Below are 19,829 nucleotides of genomic sequence, written 5' to 3'. Positions count from 1 at the left end.
CCTGCACCATTTCCTGGCAAGGAATTGTAACACAATTAGAAGAGGAAGTTGCTGAAGTCTGATTAGATTACAGGATTGAGCACTGCTCTCCCTTTTCTTATAATGAGAGCTCATTGTAGGATTTGGAGTTGTTTTTTTCACAAGGTATCTGCATTTTTTTCTGTCTTTCTGTAGATTGCTGGATTCCTGGGGGTTTTGTGGTGCCTGAGCCTGCTGGCATGTATATATGGTAAATTCACCTACATCCCTATGCAGGTGAATCCACTCATCTTGTACGGCTTCATGTTGCTTTTTCTCATCAACCCTACCAAAACCTTGTATTACAAGTCCCGTTTTTGGCTGCTCAAACTATTGGTAAGTCTGAAATCTGATTTTAAAATAAATAAATAAGAGATAAAAAGCTGTAGCTGAGCTGTAGCAGTTGAAATATATACAAACATCACTAATCTTCAGGAAAGAGGAGTGGTATGCCTTTGTACGTGTGTATTCGTAGAGCAGACCTGATAAGGTATTGACCGCAAGGATGGCGTTACTGAAACAACTTCTGCTTGTCCCTACAGGTGTATTATTATCTTATGTTGCAGGTAGTTGCTCGTAATCTTCACATATGCAGCTGCATACAGCTTTGTCCCTTAATGCAGCAGAACGGTTTGGTTAGGGTTGCAGGGCCCTAAGGAACAGCTGCACGGGTGCTTCTCAGCCCCAAATGGGAGAGTGCCAACCAAGAGAGGTTCACTGGTGGAGAGGAAACCTTTGCAAAGGTTGCTGCTTCTCAAATTATGTTCACAGGTTGTTTTTTTTTCAGCAAATCTGTTGTGGTCTTAAACAAAATTACTCATTTAGGACCCAGCTTCCCTTTTCCTGGCAAATCAAATGTAAATATGCGTGCTGTATCTATGTTCCAGTTGTAGGTGGGAATCCAAAAGAACAGCTTTCAAACTTGTTGGATGGCTCTTCAGTTTCTTCAAAAACAGTTGTTTCATGTGTTCGTCCCAACCCTGAATGTCCTTTAAATTAACTTCCATCAGTTTGGTTCCCTCAATACCTCATTCTTGCTAGAACTACCCCGAGAGCATCCAGCAGAAGAGAGTTGGGCTGGCTGACGTTATCCGTAGAATCATTTTAATGCCAATTAAGACGATTAACTTTATCTGGAACATGACAGAGATGAAATGTAGAGTCACGTTTCAAGCGTGTGCTTGCATTTCTACACACACCTAGTTAACCTCTGTGCGCTTACCTCTGCTATTCGATTTGCTCGGTTTCTACTGTGTCAGTTTCTCCCTTTTTGCCTTCCAGCGTTCAGCCACCTCTCACGGATGTACCTTTTAGTCCCAAGCCTCATTAGTCTTACTGCTGTCCCTTGGTGTTAGGGGAAGTACTGGCAGCGGTCTAACTGTGTGAGCAATATCTGTGCTAATTTACCTTAATATCTTAACAGGGTGAGATTCTCAGTCTTCACAGAGCTTCACAGCACCTTCCCAGTACCTGCTCTCTCCAGACTATGCAGCAGTGTGCAGCACAGACGTGTCTTTAATGTGCAGAGGCCAATTCATCCCGAGGCTTCCTAGGGAGAAAAGCTTCATCAAAATGCAAGATCGCCTTAATGGTGGAAAATGACACAGTACTTCTGTGTGTCAGGGGGAAGGGGAAAAAAGGCCAGACAGAGCACATAGCTGTTAGGCTTTTCTAATTCTTATCATATGAAATCGGTGTATTTTATTTCTTCTTTTGCCAGCAGCTATCTGGGTGAAAGGAGGTGTAAATAGTGCAATTCTTAGAAATGTACTGTTTGCCCAAATTTTGATTTGATGAATGTTTTTCTTCACATTTCATGTGCTTCATTTCTGGCCAAAATGGTGTACTCGGCATAGCAGAGCATTATTGATACCTCCAGTTTTTCTAGAACCAAATCAGGGGGATATTTCAGAGCTAGGAGGCTTTCTGCATCCACCTGTGCTCGTCACCTGCTTGTTGGAATTTGTGAGTCAGATTTGTTTCGATAATCCCTGAGGAGCTGCAGTTTACTCCTTCATTGATCTTCCTCTGGATGAAAAAGTTATTTAGCTCGTAGTGAGTTGAATTCCCATGCCAGACCCTTCTCTCTTCCTTACGTGGCATCCTGATTACATGAGTGTTCATTGCTTCTGCTGCCAGGCGAGGAGCCTGCTGAATGCACTTGTGTAGGCTGAGAGGAGCAGCTCGCCAAGAGGAATCAGATCAGAGCGCAGGGAATGGCATAGCATCCCCATCCCGTCCTCCCTGCAGGCTGCTGGAATGGGGAAACAACTGCTGGGAGCATAGCTGCACGAGGTGAAAATCTAGGAAGTGTTCAGCTCTAGCTCAACATCTCCTGTCTCAGTGCTTAGCGAAACTGCAGCATCAGCACCAGAAAGTCTGTGGTTGGATTGTGGAACTGTGCAAATATAATTGCAACCGATCGCTTGAAGCTTAAGTTTGTCCCTGGCTCCTGGTGTTTCATGCCTTTATTCTTGGAGCCCATCTGCACCGGAGGGTGTTGCAGATGCTGCTGAGCTGGGAAGGTGGGTTGGTTTGTGAAAAGGGGATTTGCCAGCGGGCAGGGCCACTGGGCTGTGCCTGGGGCAGCGTGCAGCAGCCCTGGTCAGAAACCACAGTGGGGTTAGGAGCGTTCAGACGGCAGCTCCCATCCTTGGGGAGCGTTGGTGGAGATAGCAGGGCTTTGGCTGGGTTACCTGCATGTCTGCTCTAACCTTTAGGTGGAAATCTTCTGCTCTCTTAAAAGCTTTATGCTGCCATCTGACAGTGTCCAAGTGTCTCCCATTCGGTCACAAAATGGATTTTTTTATTAATTCTTTCTTATTTTCAGAGATCTGTCAGTAAATCTTTTCACAACTCATTTGCTTTAGTTGGTCTTTGTTTCAGAGAAGAAAAAAACCCTGTGATTAAGCAGAGAGAAGGTCAGTGTCACGGAGTGCTAGTAAAAGGGAGGATGGACTTCTTGAGGACGGGTGCTCTGCCTTCTCCCATCTCTGCAGAGGCTGCTCCACAACAGGACTGCATGCAGAGCAGAGCTCCCTAACATTCAAGCCGTTGCACTAGGCGCTGTCCTACCAAACGCAGAGCTTTCTGGGTCAAGGTCCCTATCTGCAGTTCAATACCACTAAGTCTTGATCCCTTATTTGGCTTTGAAATTTAGGACCAGAGCCTTGAATTGGCATTCCGGGCTGGATGGGAACGTGTCAGTCCTTTCCTGGGTTCCTGTAGCTGCGTGCCTTTAGGTTAATAAGGAGAGCAATGTAAAGCCCAGTGTTAGCCTGTGCTTTCATTAATGTAAAGGTTCATAAATCTCTGAACTACAGGATGATGCTGGTGCTGTCTCTTGGAGAAATTGGCCGTTAGTAGCTATAACTAACTGGGCAGGGAGAGCTGTAATCAAAGGTAATGGACCATGAAAACCGTCTGGTTTGAAAGTGGCAAAACTGCTGCTGAGGCTTAGAGGGAAAGTGGACTGGGATGGAGACAGAGTCTAACTGACACTTAATAGGATTTCCTCTGCTCTTTATTTAACTCTTCCTGTGCTAGAGGGCTTGGGAGACCCAGCTGAGTAACAATATCCACTGGTACAGCTTCTAACACCAAAGAACAGCTCGAGTTAAGTAAATGGGACCACGATCAGATTAATGGCCAAGCTGTGGGTCTGTAAGCCAACTGATATTAAGTGTGAGGCAGAAGATAAACGTGGAAGACGTCAGTAGATATGACATAAATGCCTGAAAGGAAGTGCTGGTCAGTAGGAGGATCAGTTGGAGGAGCTGTGCTGTGCAGAGCTCCTGCACAGAGACCCCAAGTTTCTGGGAAAGAGCTTGGTTGGAGGAGGCTGGGCTCGTCCAGTTGTGGAAAAAAAAATATTAAAAAAAAAATCAGGGAGTGAATAGGAGAAGAATTAGATGTCTGAAAGGAGGAATTTTATTTGTACTTCAAGCAGAGAGACAGTTATCTTTCTTTTTTCAGCCGGAGCAAAAGGTCAGCAATAAATCTTGAAGCGTTTCTGTTACTTCCATATTTGTTCAATGCTGCAATGTCCTGCTGCTGCGGTGAGGTGTCTTTGCCACTCTGTCATATGAATTATTCCTTTTTCTCTTGACAGTTTCGAGTGTTCACGGCTCCCTTCCACAAAGTAGGCTTCGCAGATTTCTGGTTGGCTGATCAGCTCAACAGCCTGGTCGTGATACTCATGGATCTGGAGTACATGATCTGCTTCTACAGCTTCGAGGTTCAGTGGGAGAACAACAATGGACTTCTGGCAGATACAGGTAGAGAAATGCTGACGCCCCTGCGGATGCTGTCAGAATGACCTGAAAAACACCAAGCAAAGCCACTTCTTGGGCATCTGTGTTGAAGAGGCCTACCAGTGACATAGGAAACTAAAATAATTGATGTTCCTTGTAAACATGCCATTAGAGATTCTACTGTTTCTTGCTTCCATCCAGAGAAATGGCATTTCACATCAGTGTTCGTTCCCTAACCCAGTTGTTTGGCCTGACTTGCGTATTCGTCTGACTGTAGGCAGAGCATTTCTTGACTGGAAAGACAAAACCCTTTTCCTGGCATTGTTTTATTCGAGTCGTTTAACCATGTATTTGCTTTTAGCCTGTTGCTTAGCACGAAAATGAGTTGTGTAAGGCCATGAACCACAATGTTTTGTGCTGTAGCCTGGTTCTTACAGGCACCATCACCATATCCTAAAGCAAGAGAGGATGGAGAAACTTCCTTAGTTGGTGCTGCCCCTTATTCAGTTAGGGTTGGTGCTGCGACACCAGGGTTGTTGATGCCGTGCCTCACTCCTTTCTAGTCAGAAGAGCCCTGGAGTTGGCAGACTTTGGCCTTCCAGTCACAAAATAGTACCTGGCTCCTACTGGATCAGGCTGTTTTCTTTCCACTTTAAGCAGTGACTGCTGGCAAATTGTGTTGTCTGATGGTTTTGACACTTGCTATGAGAGATTGTGGTATGCTTCGATAAGCATCAGTATTTGCTTTGTTTTTCCAATCTGATCTTTCTCTTCCCTTTAAGACAGTGTTGGAATTAAATTAACTATTTATTTATTAAAAGAAAAAAAAAAGTTACAAAACAACTGGGTAGATAATGGTTTGTCCTCCAAACACTGGAATAACAACATAGTGCTTTGGAATAATTATCAGCTAATGAACCTGTCTCCATTAGTGTGAGTAAGAAACAAACATTTGCTAATCAGTGGGGTGTTTATTTTAGAGGTAGTTTCCTCTCACCCCAGTTGCTCAAGCTGTGGTCAGGCTATGTCCTGTCTTTGTTTAAAATATTAAAATAAATAATAATAAAGAAAGCCAAGAAAAATAAGAAAAAAAAATACTGAAAGCTGTTTTTTCCTATTATAATATGCAAGTAAAGTTAAAAATGGGTCAAGGACATCTTAGACAAAGTAGTCTTTTTGAGTTGTCCTGCTGGGTTTAGGAATGCTCTCCCATTTATGCACAAAAATTCAGTCGAGAAGGCCGTGTGTAATTCCATCTTTAATTTGGTTATTCGCAGCAGAGCCAAAAGCACAAAGTAAATTTAAAAATAGATTATTTCTAATCTTCTTGCATGTTAATTACACTGGCAGCAGTGAAAGAGTTAGAAGATTATCTGTCTGGATGTGTTATTGATGTCATGTCACCTGAATAGCTGCAAGATAGCGTAAAGGGCATCGGAATACTCCCTGAGTCTTTTGCTGTTCTGAATGTTTGTGCACGTATGTGTGCAAGTTGCAAATGTGTGCATGCACGAGTACAAGATGTGGATGGGGCACTGCACTCTCAGGTATGCTGGTACTGCTCTGACAGAAAGGAAGACAACAGGAGTTGTTAAACTTACTGACTCTGTATCCCTGACGCTTTTTTTTCTTGCAGAAGATCAGATTTGTTACAGCTACTCCTACGGAGTGAGAGCAGTTGTCCAGTGCATCCCTGCTTGGTTGCGATTCATCCAGTGCCTGCGCCGTTACCGCGATAATAAACGGGCCTTTCATCTGGTTAATGCTGGAAAATATTCCACCACCTTCTTCGTGGTGACATTTGCAGCCCTCTACAGCACTCACAAAGGTACGGGTTACTTTGGAAAGTCATTTATCTATCAGTCCCTGCTCCTTTTGCTTTTCAGGACACCCACTGGAAGGAACTCTGGTGGACAACTCAGTCACTTTTTTACCAAGTTAGGCAGAGTGATAGCAGTATGAAAACACAGCATTGGTTCTTTGCATTTAAATCATTGTATTTTGGGGTTCTGAGCTGGTTTTCCATCGGTGGCTCTGTGCTGTGAGGAGTGGTTGTGGTGTGTACTTGTGTAAATCCCCACATGCAGCTTCGGTGCAGCCAATATGTCTCACCAGGCTTTTCTGTTTAGTAGAACATCTTGGGCTAAGTCATGGGATTTTCCTCTTACGTGGGAGAAACTTAGGATTTGGCTTCGCTTTGAAGCATGAATTTGTCTTTTGGCACCTGTGAAATATCTCAGTGGAAAGTCAAAGGGCTGCCTAGCTTGCAAAGAGTATTTTAAGATCTTCCTTTGGGTATTTTTTGCATACGCAGTGTACTTATAGCTGTGATTCAGGAGTGTCAGAAAGAATGTTCAGGTTTCTCTCTCAAAAGGAGGAAACTGAAATAAATACCTGTCAGTTCTTGCTGTGACGGGAGGCTGGATGGGGGATGGATAAGGAAAAGGAGGATGTGGGAAATTCTTCTCCCTTGGCTTTCCTGAACAGCTAAAGTCAGTCTGTCATTCCTGGACACAGGGGGATGTTCACAGTGCTGGGAAAATGTCCTCTCTGGATTTTTCTGCATGTTTTTATCCATGTTTTTTCTGCAGCTGGCAGGGAGTTGTTTCCAATCCATTTAACTGCAGATTGAGCTCTGATCCCTAAGTTCCCCATCTCCCTGGAAACGACAATTACTTGATTCTGCTCTTGTTCTGAAGGAAAAAGCTTTTAGTTTCTGCACTTCAGGCAGTCGCCCTGCCTTTCATTGTTCTGACGCCCTAAAAGCTGTATTCTTTCATTTGAAAATATACGCCTCGTGTATCTCCAGGAATTAGCAGCTACACACACTGGTGAGCAACCACTTATCCTGAGATACAGTTGGGGCAGGGCAGGGAGAGGTGTTCAAGGTGTGCTTCTAGTTAACCTGCTGGTTTTGGGGAGGGGGAGCAGGGTTATTAGAAACCCTCCTGTGGCCAAGAAATGGCTGTTTTCAGGTCACACACATAATGTTTGCCAAGCCTGGTGTCCTAGTGGCACAGAAACACCCTGGGGCAAGCTGAAGGTTGGAAGTCGGGCGCTCTGCATCCAGGTGCACGCACAAACCCGCCGAGGGAGCATCCCTGGCAGCTGGTGTTGCAGCTCATCGCCTGGCTCCTCGTGCATCTCCTTCCTGCTGCCACAGCCGCAGAGCTTGCTCCCATTTGAAGTTGCTTGCTCGGTGCCACCCTGCAGCTCCTTGCTCCCAGCCCTGCAGCCCCGTTAGTCACAGCTGCTAAGCCGCGAGATGAGACAAATACAGATTGCCTGGCTGCAGTCGGAGCTTCTGCATTTTATATACAGTGCCTGCTTTTAGGAGCCTGATGAATGCTTCTCCCTCGTGTGGGGGCACCCTGGAAGAGCCTCCCATGGGAAGGCTGGGGTAGGTTTGTTTGGAACAGGAGGAAAACCAGCATCTGTCAAAACGTCCTGTTTAAGAACTTGACCTCATCTTATCCCCTTGAGGTTTGCGTCTGTGCCAGTGCTGCTGACCCTTGTTCTTGTCGCTGCCATACACAACTGCTGTCTGCTCCTGGGATCTGGCAGGGAGTGGGCTGTAACGAGGTGTTTATGAGCCCTGCATGGGCTTGTTCCAGCTGCCCAGAGACCTCGGTGACTCCCAGCTTTGGTCTGTCCCTTTCCGTTAGTGGCAGTCGATAGCACATAGCTGCTGGTATCATGCAAAAAAAATTTGGAAGCTTCCCCGTGTTTGGAAATTACACGTTCGCACAGCTTTTGCAAATGTCACCGTGCCTGGACTGGCAGTGATTTTCAGAGTGCTGCCTGAAGACCTTGCTATGCCTTGTCAGCCCTGCTGGCTTATTCCCATGCTGCCACAAATGCGCTTCCTAGCGCGCTGGATCTGTTATAACTTCTTTCTTTGGTTAAAATCTGTTAACATGTTAGCTGAGCACTTTGCTTGGATTTCCAGTTCTTTCTGAACTTGGAGTCGGATGGGCTGTTACCGAGTGTTTACGATGTTCCTGTTGGAAGCAGAAGCGCTGCTCCCCCACGCTTTCTGTCTGCCTAAGTATAGCAGAGACAAACACTCATCTCTTATTTACAAAACAACTGTTGGGGCTGGGGATGTTTGCTGCTAGGAACAAACACTGCCCAAAGCAAGTGTCAAATTGGTAAAGATCCTCGCTACTTGGACCTGTTCTAAATTTCAGTGAGTAATGAACCTGTTAATTGCCGTTTTAACGAGAGTTTTATTTAAACAGACTTTCATGCCTCTGTTTGCAAGTCTATGACTTATAAGTCTGGAATGACAGCTTTCAGCTGCCAGGAGAAGAGGGTAATTTGTGGCCTTTTCTTGGGAGGTCAGGTAACGTACACCAGCCTGTTCTCCTTGGGAGTCCTGGGGAACATCACAGCCCTCTGGGGAGGGTTGTCTTCCTCCCGGAGTCAGAACAGTGAATAATTTGTAGCTGCTCTGCAATTTTTCAGTTTTGCGGCTGCCAGCTGCGTGAAGATGGACGGTGTGGTTAGGAGGGTTTGTCAGCGTTGAAAGCCAGCTAATTCGTACGTTGTTTTCACAGACTGCTTGGGAAACAACTTGAGCTAAGCAAATGTCCAAATGCCACCTTGTTACGTACGGCTGGTGTATGCAGCATATGCGGGACTGCCTTTTCCCAGCCTGCTGTAGGTTTGTAAGGTTCCTCCCTGTCCTGGTGGCACTGTAGGCTTTGGACCGGCATTTCAGTTTCCCCAAAGGATCGCTGTTCAAGACCTCATATTGCTTGGCTGGTGCATTCTTTCTTCCCCTAGAGAAGCCTTTACTTTTCTTCCTTCTGATTTGGGTGCAAAATGCAACTTTCTCTGCTCTTTGCAGTTGTAAAGAGAGACCCAGTAGATACCAAAGTCAATCCTGTTGCGTCTCGTCTCCCAGGCTCGCACTCTCGCAGTGCTGGAATCCAGCTTGTTTACAGGGCTCCCTCCGAGCCAGCATCTCCTGAATTAGTGATGCTTAAGCGAGAGCCCCGTACCGGGGGACTCGAGCAGGCAGCGGCTGCGTGCACAAGCGCTAACTCGAGCCATCCGCTTCGCTGCCAGCTCAGGAACACGACCGCGTTTCGGGGAAGACAGCGGGAACCAAAGGGCAACTGTTGCTAAGCTCCCAAAGGAAGAATTCTCAGTATTTTTATATCGCTCAAAGGAATGGGAAGCAAAGGCCGTGTTCTGTAAATATAGTCCTCCGGGATATGTTTGCCCAGGCAAATGAGGCAGATCTGTAACTCGAAGCGACCCAGCAACTGCAGCCTGGGCCTCCCTGCCCGGCCGCCGTGCGGCGGAGCAGCCACCTCTGTCCCCGGCTCTTCCTCCTCTTCCTCTGCCTTTTAGCACCCGCAGTGCTGAGTTGTTCACCCAGAGCTGGCCTGCTGAACGTTGCAGTGCTTCGGGTAACCCATCCAGAAACCTGGGTGCCTCCGGGGAAACAAGCCATTAAATCCCAATGCTTCAGATCCAGCGGTTGTATTTAGGAGGTCGGCTCCTACTGTAGCACATCGAGAAGCGGTGCAACTGGAGTTGTGTTGTGCTAGGAGAGTGCTGAGCATCGTGCCTGACACATGCACTCACTTTGTTCTTTGTAAAATGCAACGCCTCCTGCTTTTTCCTGCTGCCTCTCATTTTTCTCGTCTCGATGCTTTTTGCTCCCGTGGTGTCATCTGAAATACCTGGCTCGTGTAGAATACAGATTTGGCTTCCATGCTTGAATAACTAAGCTTCTTCAAGTGCTTCCATCATTTTCTTGTTTCGTGTGATTTGGTGTGAGCGTTTGTGTGCTTACCTTGACTTTTCAGGAACATGGCAGTGAGCTCAAGTACGGCTGCTGGCTTAAAATTGACTGTATGGGATTTTATCTTGTAACTGAGGGAAGGATGTAGTGGTTTATGTGAAGCTTCCATCCTCAGTGTGATTCACACCCCTTATTCCCTGAAATCATTGTGGCGTGGGTGGTACCCAGCTGTTTAATGACCTCTGATTTAATCCAAAGCTAAGCCGTGTGTCCTGGGAATTTGTGCAAGTGTCTCTCCTCCCGTACCACTCCCACACCCTTAATAGATACCCCAGATAAGACTGCTGGATGTGAGCTGCCATCAGCTTGGAAAAGCAGTGGAGAGCTCCCGGGTCTAAGACAATTTAATTGCCACACAATTTCTCATTAAACAGTGCAGGACACTGACAGTAACTACACGGGGCTGCTTCTGTAGCTCAGTGCTCCCACCTGTGTTCTCAGCATCGCTTCAGAAGCAGCCATCCTGCCGCAGTGATGTGGAACTCCTTGTGTCTTTGCTTTTGTGCTTTTTGTTTTTTTTTTGTGTTTTTTTTTTTTTTTTTTTTTTTTAACCTAGCATAAATGACAACTGTGAAAGTCGCTGCCTTACCTAGAAATAGAGATGTGACCTGACAAGGCAGGAGCCATCCCTAGATTAATGGGCTTTTGCAGGAAGGTGTTGGACCGTCTCTTACTGACGGCGAGGTTCAAGCAGGCTGGAACAGATGAAGATGAATGGGAAACGTGCTGCTGTTTGGAAACCTAGCGGAAGGCTCCAGGGCTGGTTCAGGTCTCACAGCGGCCCCCCACTCCTCATTAATCATGGTGGTTGAAGCAGTTCCCAGCAGTCACACCGGGCGCTGGAATGGATCGCTGGTTCTCCCACGGTCGCTCCCACCACAGCCCAACTGTGCCATCCATCACCGGGATGGATGGATGGATGGATGGGTGGGTGGATGGGTGGGTGGATGGATGGATGGATGGATGGGTGGATGGATGGATGGATGGATGGATGCAGGGGGGAGAGGATGGTGGCAACACTGAGCATCACTGGCAGCTGCTGGAGGATACCTGACTGCATCTCAGCCTTGCTGAGAATTGGCAAGGCAAAATAAAAGGGCATTTGGAGTTCAAGTGCAAATTTTTAGTGGGAAAATAGACTCTTTTTCATGGAAGGGTGAAAAAAAAGACTTTTTCTCAGAAGGGTGAAACCAACAAACAGCATTTGTGGGATCCTCTTCCCCGGTTATTCCTTGTGTATCGGTACAAGAGCGCTCCTTCTCCTTGCAGGAACAGCTGTCAGCACTGTGGCAAGCCAGATCGTGGGATTTAGGTGTCACAAGAGCCTTACAGGGTGCTTAGGTTGTCCTCTTGAAGTAAAACAACTTTGTACTGGGATTAACCGTCTTCTTTCTTAGCAGTGGCTGTTTTTGTGCAGCGTGCCTTAGCACGGCACACTGGCAGCTCCATCAGGGTGATTATTTGGAGCCAAAGTGCACAATGTCTTGTCACTTTGCTGTGAGCTAGGATGCATTTTTGTCTGAAACCCTGTCATCCCATGCCCAGGAGGCCTTCGGTAACGAGTTGTGTTCATTAGCCAGTCTTTCAGATCCTTTCCGTCAGAGTGGTGGTGGTGTCATTAGCGGAGAATTTGAGGCGTTGCCGTGGGCAAACATTTCCATCCTGGCCTCTGACCCCATCCCAGCTCTGCTGATGATCTCTGTGGCACCGTGAGCAAGCCTGACCCCCAACACCGCCTTGTCAGCTCCTCTAATTGCTCAGCCAGGGCTCCAGGTACCCGGGGATGGAGCAGGGACATGCAAGGAGCACCCCCGAGCGGGCCGGGTGTGATGCCTGCGCTCAGCAAGGGCTCAGTTTTTAGGCAGAGCGCTTTCGGGAGCTGCCACGGCCCCCTGAATGTCAGCACAAATGAGGCGTGAAATCCCACAGGGAAATTTTCCAATGCTTTGTAGGCCTCTAAATGTCAAGTGGGATGCTTCCCTCTGCCAGCAGCTGAGCTGTGGGGGAGAGGCACCTCGGCACCCTACCAGGAGAGTGATTCATTCATGTGGTTCCGAAACCTGCAGCTGCGAGGTGCACGGCCACGGCCGGGGCTTTGCGAGGGGACTGACGGTGCCATTTATATCACTTAATGCAGCTTTGAATTAATGGTGATTGGAGAAGCGAAAACGCTAATGAATAAGTAGAAAGGATGGCCTACCCATACCTCATTTCATGGGCACTTAAGAGGGGGAAGCCTGGCTTTTTTTTTTTTTTTACTTAATGGAACATATTAGAAGAAGCAACTGACTGCATCACAAGCAATTTACCTTCCAAATGAATGCAGACCTGGAGGTCTCTGGTGCTGCAGAAATCTAGGAGGTGCACTAATCCATCTTTCTTTTTCTTTCATCACTTTTGCATTTGTAAGGAATCTCTTTGGGGATCTCAAAGTACTATAGAGGTACCAGATGACATTGTGTCCCAACCCCCATGTTGTCCAGTGACAATATAGGCCCTGATTATCACACAAATTATTTTTGATTGTGAATGCAGACATTCTTATTAGCGAGACCACTGGCTAATGGTTAGATTGGAAACCCCATCCTCAAGGTAGCTGTTAAAACACCCCCCAGTATCGCTTCTCAAACGTGAGAGAAGATGCTGGAGGAAGAATCTGATCAAATCTGTCAGCAGGGAATGATAATGCATCCTCCAGTTCGCAATTAAATCACGTTTCTTTTGCTTGTGAGATACAAGCAATGAAATTACTCTGTCTTTAAATCAGACACAGTTGCATTTCCTACAATGCAAACTAGCAGAGCTTTTTTTTTTTTAGTGAAAACAGGATTTAGGGATTTCCCTGTTTTACAAACGCAGAATCTAAAATAGAAGAAGAAACGAGAGGTTGCCTCCTGACAGCTCTTCACCGTGCTATCTTTTGCTACTTTGCTTTAAATTGTGCCTCGAGGCTGTGGGAGAGGTTTGCAGAGTCTAAGAAGGTTGTTCATACGAAAGGGTTGGTGTTTGACAACGCCTGTCAGCGCACGATGGCGCGTCCTTGTGCTCCTTGCCGTTATTTGCCTTTTTCCTGCATTAAGCCCACTGCCGTGTCATGTCTCTGCCATTGATCCGCATGAAATAGAGGTGCACGCAGGCTGGGGGGCAAGGGAGCACTGCTGCTATCCCTTCATTAATAGCTGTAATTACCGAGGGATCAGTCAGGCTGCGTTTCAAGCCATAAGGTTGTGAGATAAGTGCTTTGGGATGCCGTTCTGCTGGCAGTTCCCGGGGAGGTAAGTCACTTCCCGCCTTCGTGCTCCTCCCTTTGTGTGCTGGGATGGAGTTCAGAGGCACGCATCACCCACAGCCTCGCTGGTAACAGAAAGTACATGCTCAATTTTTGTAGTATCTCTCATCCAGCACGCTGTAAATCTTTTATTTATTTTTTTGTTGTTTAGGTTCTGCTTAAATCTGCTAATCAAAAGGCTAGCCATCAAAGGAGACTGGCTTTGGCGTGCCTTGATCAAGAGGTTTTTAATTCATGCTGGAGGCGGAGCTGCTCCGGCACGCTCAGCGTTGTATCGTGTAGCAGGGCTTACCTGCTATGTTTCCTGATAACCTCAGACTCCTTACAGCTTTTATCACAGCTTTCACCATCAGCAAAAACCACAGCCGGCTGCAGCGGCTGACACACCAGGAGTGCTTATCAAGGGCCATTGTGCTCTTATCCAGGTCTTCAATAATACATGGCATTGATTTTTGCTGTGTTGAATACTATATAGTGTTTACATTCCCCGGAATAATTCAGCAGGGTAAACAGATAGTATTCTTTGGAAGTAAAGTCAATATTAACTGCATTCAGGATAGTATTTGCTGTCTATCTTTGATGGAAAGCGACCTTTCTCTTGCCTGTGTTTGGAAGGGGCTATAATTTCTGCACAGTATTGTTCTCTCAAAATGCTAGTCAGATATTGTGTCCCCTGTGGCTGGTTTTGGTATCGAAGATATTTGTCTATCAGCAATTTTTGCAGGCAGTAAATTCTGCTGCTGCACGTGCCTCTGGCTGTTTTCCTGCTCTGTGGCCATTCACAGCTCCGGTTCAAAGGTTGAAGCCTTCCATTATTCATCCCGTTGACCTCCTGGGGCAATTTGTGGGTGTATTTGTGCAGAGTATCTGCCGGAATCGCCTTTTCCAGGGTAAGCTGAGGATGCTCATGGCAATTCTGCCTGTGTTGAAGGTTGCAAGTGGTCCCTGCAGCGTGCTGCTTCCCATCGTCTGCAGCGAGTGGGGATGGTGGAGCCTCTGGCACAAAGGTCCTTGTGCTCCTCCAGCTCGGTGGGCTGGCAGTTGTCCTGCAAAAGGCTTTCTGCAGGCCGTGGCATTTTACAAAGCTGGGTCTTTTTCACTTCTTGCAAGTGCTGAGACCTACCAGGTGTCCAGCACGCTCCTGTCGTCCGTGATGCTCTCCAGTGGTGTTTTTGGTGGTTTTTGGCACGTCATTAAACGAATTAAAAAACGGGATGAAACAGTTGCTGTTTAAATAGACCCTGACATCATCACACGTGTACACAGCAACGTATTGCTCCTCCAGAACGGGCAGGCAGGAGATGGAGCCTCTGGGCAGAATATGAATGCCTTGATTTCCTAACCCCCTGAGCAGCGCTGAAGAGGGCCACTAGGACCAGCCAGTGGAGATTGAGATATAATTGCTTGCCTAGAGCAGTAACATATTTCTGTACACCAGCGGAATACCAATGAGGACAGAAGGAAGGAAGGTATAAGGCAGAATTGCAGGCAGGAGGAAAAAGAAGAGAAGTGATTAAAGGAAGGGACTCAAAGGCCAAGGATGAAGACAATAGGCTTGTTCTGATGAGAGCGTTTTACCAGGGAGCGATCTGGTTTTGTCATGGAGTTTTTTAAGGAGCTGAATGCAGCGCAGAGCCGGTGGGGGAGAAAACAGGCAGGAGCGAGGGGCACGGGGCTGAGAAAGGGAGCAGGAGCCAGGATAGCCTAACGGGAAGCAACCACGTCCTTTTGAGTTTGGTGAAGTTGGTGCCACAAGATTTCTACTGGGCCTTTTACTTTCTGGCACTCTTCCTTCTGGGAATTGCACATGCTCACCTGTCAGGCAGTTTAAGCTTAAGCTGCATGAATGTTTTTAATTACCTTCCTAATTGCCAATTTAGCATACTTTTTTTTAGCTCTGTTTGCATACATGTTAGCCCTTACATACTTTGAGACGATGTTCTGGGGCCAGACCATCCATCCCCTCTGTGAACAGAGAGCAGAAAAACACCAAAGGAGCATCCCAGCGATGCTTGGCTGTCCTTCAGCACTGCAGGGCATGGCTGTGGATGGCCCTGCCAGCACTGCCTCCCACATCTCTCTGAAGGTGTGCAGTTTCAATTTATTTTCGTTCTGTCCTTAAAAACAAACAAACAAAACCCACAAACCAGCAGGAGCCAAGCTTCAAGCCTAAGCTGCCTGTAGGAAGTATGCAGCCTCCGGGGTAGTTTGGAGCATTTTAGGTGTTTTAAAGCACTTAACCCCTTAACTGCCTCTCTGAATTGTTGTTTGGGATCTGGTAGGGGAGCTGAACATGGAGATCTAATGAGCTAAAAATAACAGAGGAAAGCACAGCCTTAGTGTCTGAGTCACAGAACATCAGCATCTGCCTTTTCTGCCGTATGAAATGACGTAGGGGAGGCTTTGGAGGAGCTGCTGGGGGAGGATGAAATCTTGCAGTAGAGCCCTAATTGCTGAGCCTCAGCCTGAGCCCTGTTTTGTGGGCAGCTGCTCTTTGAGAAGGACCAGGAGAGGAGGTTTTAGCAGCAGCATGAATGTAGCTGGGCAGCGGGGTCGGACGGAGCTGCAGGGAGAGGAGGGCTGCAGTGCAAACACCTCTGGCCTTGCACGGAGGCAGGAAGGCTGGTCAGAGCTGTAGAGCTGAAGAAAATCTCTCGTCCTTTGCCTCTGCTGATTTGAAGCTTGGCTGCAGATAGGCTTTGCTGCATAAGTGGTTTTAATAGGTTTGCTGTAGGGGATGTGTTTTGAAAAGGGAACGTGTGTGTGTATTTGACCTATATCCTGCACGTCGTGTCCAGGGAGCCTGAAAGGCGTAATGGGAAGGATGTGCTCTTACACGATGCCTCATTTTCACCTCCATTAGTTTTATCGGGCTGCTGCAGCACGTTTATATCACGGCTGTTAAAAAACAGAAAGGGAAGGAGAGAGCAAATTGTCCTGTTGCTCCGTGTGAGATCAGCTTCAGGGATTCTCTTGGTTTAAAGCCACGTATATGGAAAACAACGCTGTCAGTATGGCATCGGGTTTGCACTGGAGGCATTATTGGCTTTTCTTTTTGTACTGGAAGTGCTGCTGGCTTTGTTAGAAGGAATCGGAGGACGGGCAATCTCAGCCGCTGCGCAGCAAAGACTGCTAACGGCAGAGAGATGCAGTGTCTCAGCCTGGTGAAGCATCCTAATCTTCTGTTTGCATGAACTTTATGACCCAGATTTGCTAACGGAGAGCAAACAAAGTGATCAGCTCTGTTTGTTTTTTGCCCAGCTGACTGATGTAAGGAAATGCAGCTGGATTGGGAGGGCAGCGCAGCCTTTTCAGGCGGCAGCAGGGAGCAGCTTAGTTACAAAAACATCCACAGGTGAACAAACCTTGGTCCCCCTGTCCTGTGTCACACAGGAGAGAGCTCTGTAAGGGTATTCGGAACTCTTTGTGATTTATACGTACGTGTATTTCTTTCTTTTTGCTTATTTTTCCTGTCACCACAACCTCTGCTAGTGGAATTCCTGTCCTGCCCATCTGCTTTCAAGCTGTTAGAGCATTAATTTACTGTTCCCATTTGTGCAAACTCAAATAGACTCTTACAAAATCCTCCTAACTGAGCATTGCCTCCTTGCTTTATCCTTTGTACAGGCCCGTGTCCTTTGTGAAACACGGCCCTCAGCTTCCACCTGCTGTTCGGAGTTAGAATGACAGGTCTGCCACGAGTAGGAAATAGAAATGTAGGAAATAAAAATAAAAACATTTCAATTCCAGGTGCAAAACGTTGAATGAGTTTGAAGTGCAATTTAAATTACAGTATAAAGCCTGTCCTGGTAAGGCTTTCGGTTAGTTTCAGGTGAGCTAGCCTGGTTTTCTAGGAAGGTGAATAAAAGGGGTGTTACTTTCCCTGGTGGGGTCAGCCAATTTATCGCAGTTTTAAGAAGCAGTCTGCTGTAAGATGTACAGAAGTGTGCTGTTCTTCTCTTTTGCAGCTAAAAACCACAGCGACACCCAAGTGTTCTTCTACCTGTGGATTATCTTCTATTTCATCAGCTCTTGCTATACACTCATTTGGGACCTGAAGATGGACTGGGGTCTCTTTGACAAAAACGCTGGTGAAAACACCTTTCTCCGAGAAGGAATTGTCTACCCACAGAAAGTGCGTATACAGCCTGCTCTCGTGCTAGAGAAAGCCTTGAACTTTTTAACAAGACCTGAGCATAGAGCATGTTGCAGTTGGCTTCCTGAAAGCTGTGCACCCCGGTTTTCTAGCAGCAGAGGTCATTAATTCAAAGAGATCGTTTCACACCGTGTTTCTGGTGGCTGAGACACAATTTCTGTCTTTATGCTGCCTCTGTAACAAGGCGGTTGTGTCTGCAATTAGAAGCTATGCAAATGTAAACCAACTTTCAAGCAGCTCTTAGCACAGCTGTACAAAGCTTTTGCATAGACCACTGGCTGGTTTTGTTGCTGAGCTGCAGGTGCTGTTCAGTGGTGCTTTCCAAGGCCACTGTAAATGGCCCGTGAAACTCACTTTTACCAGTATTCTGTCACGTTCCTTCCAAGTTTAATACAGGCACATGAGTATGGGGGATATGTGGAGGGTTTGCAGCGAAACTGAACTTTACTGGAGTCTTTTGTTCAGGAACAAAAAGGGTAGGACATGCAATAACAGATATTGTATCATTCCTGTAGGTATTCAGCAAGCAGTGTAGGATGTAATTCCTGTCTATTTGAAAGCTACCAAGTTGATTTAGAAGTTCAAGCAGGCAGGCCTGCCTCTTTCTGAGGGCCTGAATAGATCTGTGTTTTGTGTGGACCATCCCAGATGACCTGTCCTGTTTGTCTGTCCTGTTCTTTAGGCTTACTACTACTGTGCCATTGTAGAGGACGTGATCCTGCGTTTTGCGTGGACCATCCAGATCTCCCTCACCTCCATGCAAATCTTCCCGTATGCTGGGGACATCATTTCTACTGTTTTTGCCCCACTTGAGGTTTTCAGGTAAGGCTGCTTGACCCAACAGTTCATTTCTGGTTTTTATTACCCGTGTAACATCAGCACAGTGGGAAGCATTGTGCTCATGGACAGGTAAGATGCAAGTCCTTAAAACTGAAGACAAAGTCTTATAGGAACATTTAATCTGATCGGGTGCTGAGGCAAGGAAGTTGTACAGGGCTCCATAGCAATGTGTGGCTTTAATTTTTTTTTACTGTGCTGAAAATTATTTTCCCCTGGGCTTTTAAAACGTTAATTTGTATTTTTTATTTTACTTTTTTTTTATTATTTAAATCAATAAGTAATCTAGGACTAGCATTTGTCATTTCCTCTGAATCTAGACATAATCTAGAGAGTTTTGCTATTAATAAATTTCTCTTTAAAATGATGTTATTGGCAGAAGCATTTGAAATTTCACTTGATTTTATGTTTACATTTATTCTCAAATTCCTGCTGCTTTTCCATACACTCATGTGGATCATTGGTTTGGACCCTGCAAGGTTTCAGGGCTCTTTACACACTCTTACTCTAGCTGGAGACCCCCACAGCTTCTTGAGATGAATTTAAAAAGAAACATTGAAGCTGAACCTCACTCATGCATGTGGCAGAGGTTGCCATATATTTTTCCTTTCGCTTGTAATGCCTGCTGCCTCCGTGCTCCCTGGACCAGGGCTGTCATCGTTAGGACAATGAATGAGCCTGCCAGATCTGTTGTTCTCCGGGGAGCTGGGAAGATGTTGGAGCAGGTGCTGCTGTTCGTCATCTGCCATTTCTCGGTACTCCAGGCACGTTCCCAGAGGCACTTTGTGATCAGCGAGAGCAGCCAGTGCTGTGGATCAGTGCTCTGACAAACGGGTGCTGCCCGTACGAGTGGGACTGCAGCGATAAATTTTGCTTTTTCTCCCCGCAGGCGGTTTGTGTGGAACTTCTTCCGTCTGGAGAACGAGCACCTGAACAACTGCGGGGAGTTCCGTGCCGTCAGGGACATCTCCGTGGCACCGCTCAACGCCGATGACCTGACGCTCTTGGATCAGATGATGGACCAGGAAGATGGAGTACGAAATCGCCGTAAAAACAAACAGTGGAAGCGCAGCCAGAGCATATCCTTGCGCAGACCTCGTCTTGCTTCACAGTACGTTTTTCCTTTCCTCCAGCTCAGCAAGCCGAGCCGCATGTTGGAGCTGTTGCTTTGTGTGCAGTGCCTGCTTGCGGACGGGGTAATCACGCTAGGAGCTCAGATGAAGCAGTCAGGGTGGACAGGTCTGATTTGTAAGTGAATATGCTCCTGCTGGAGGGTTGATCTATCTTTTACACTGTCTGTGGGTTCTGTTAAACCACTGGAAAAGGCAATTCTGTTTACAGAACTCCCCTCCTGCAGAAATAACCTGTAAGAGTTGCCAGAGGCGATAAATCCAGACCTGGGAGACAGGTTCTCTTCAGTCAGCCATTTCCAGGCTGCAGAGCACCCCAAGATTTCAG

General features: G+C 46.7%; 1 protein-coding gene across 1 annotated transcript in view; it reads left to right on the top strand.

The window, feature by feature from the left end:
* The window catches only part of XPR1 (xenotropic and polytropic retrovirus receptor 1), a 134,492-nt gene that overhangs the window by 110,930 nt on the left and 3,733 nt on the right, over nucleotides 1-19,829 (top strand). The window contains exons 9-14 of the mRNA XM_027462506.3: nucleotides 175-354; nucleotides 4,130-4,295; nucleotides 5,908-6,099; nucleotides 17,347-17,513; nucleotides 18,217-18,356; nucleotides 19,261-19,482. Coding sequence (XP_027318307.2) covers nucleotides 175-354; nucleotides 4,130-4,295; nucleotides 5,908-6,099; nucleotides 17,347-17,513; nucleotides 18,217-18,356; nucleotides 19,261-19,482 — 1,067 coding nt within the window. The remainder of the gene's footprint in view (nucleotides 1-174; nucleotides 355-4,129; nucleotides 4,296-5,907; nucleotides 6,100-17,346; nucleotides 17,514-18,216; nucleotides 18,357-19,260; nucleotides 19,483-19,829) is intronic.

The sequence above is a fragment of the Anas platyrhynchos genome, chromosome 8 (genome assembly GCF_047663525.1).
Source record: "Anas platyrhynchos isolate ZD024472 breed Pekin duck chromosome 8, IASCAAS_PekinDuck_T2T, whole genome shotgun sequence".
Taxonomy (NCBI): domain Eukaryota; kingdom Metazoa; phylum Chordata; class Aves; order Anseriformes; family Anatidae; genus Anas; species Anas platyrhynchos.
The sequence above is the reverse complement of the archived record's forward strand: the minus strand, read 5'-3'. Positions and strand labels throughout refer to the sequence as shown.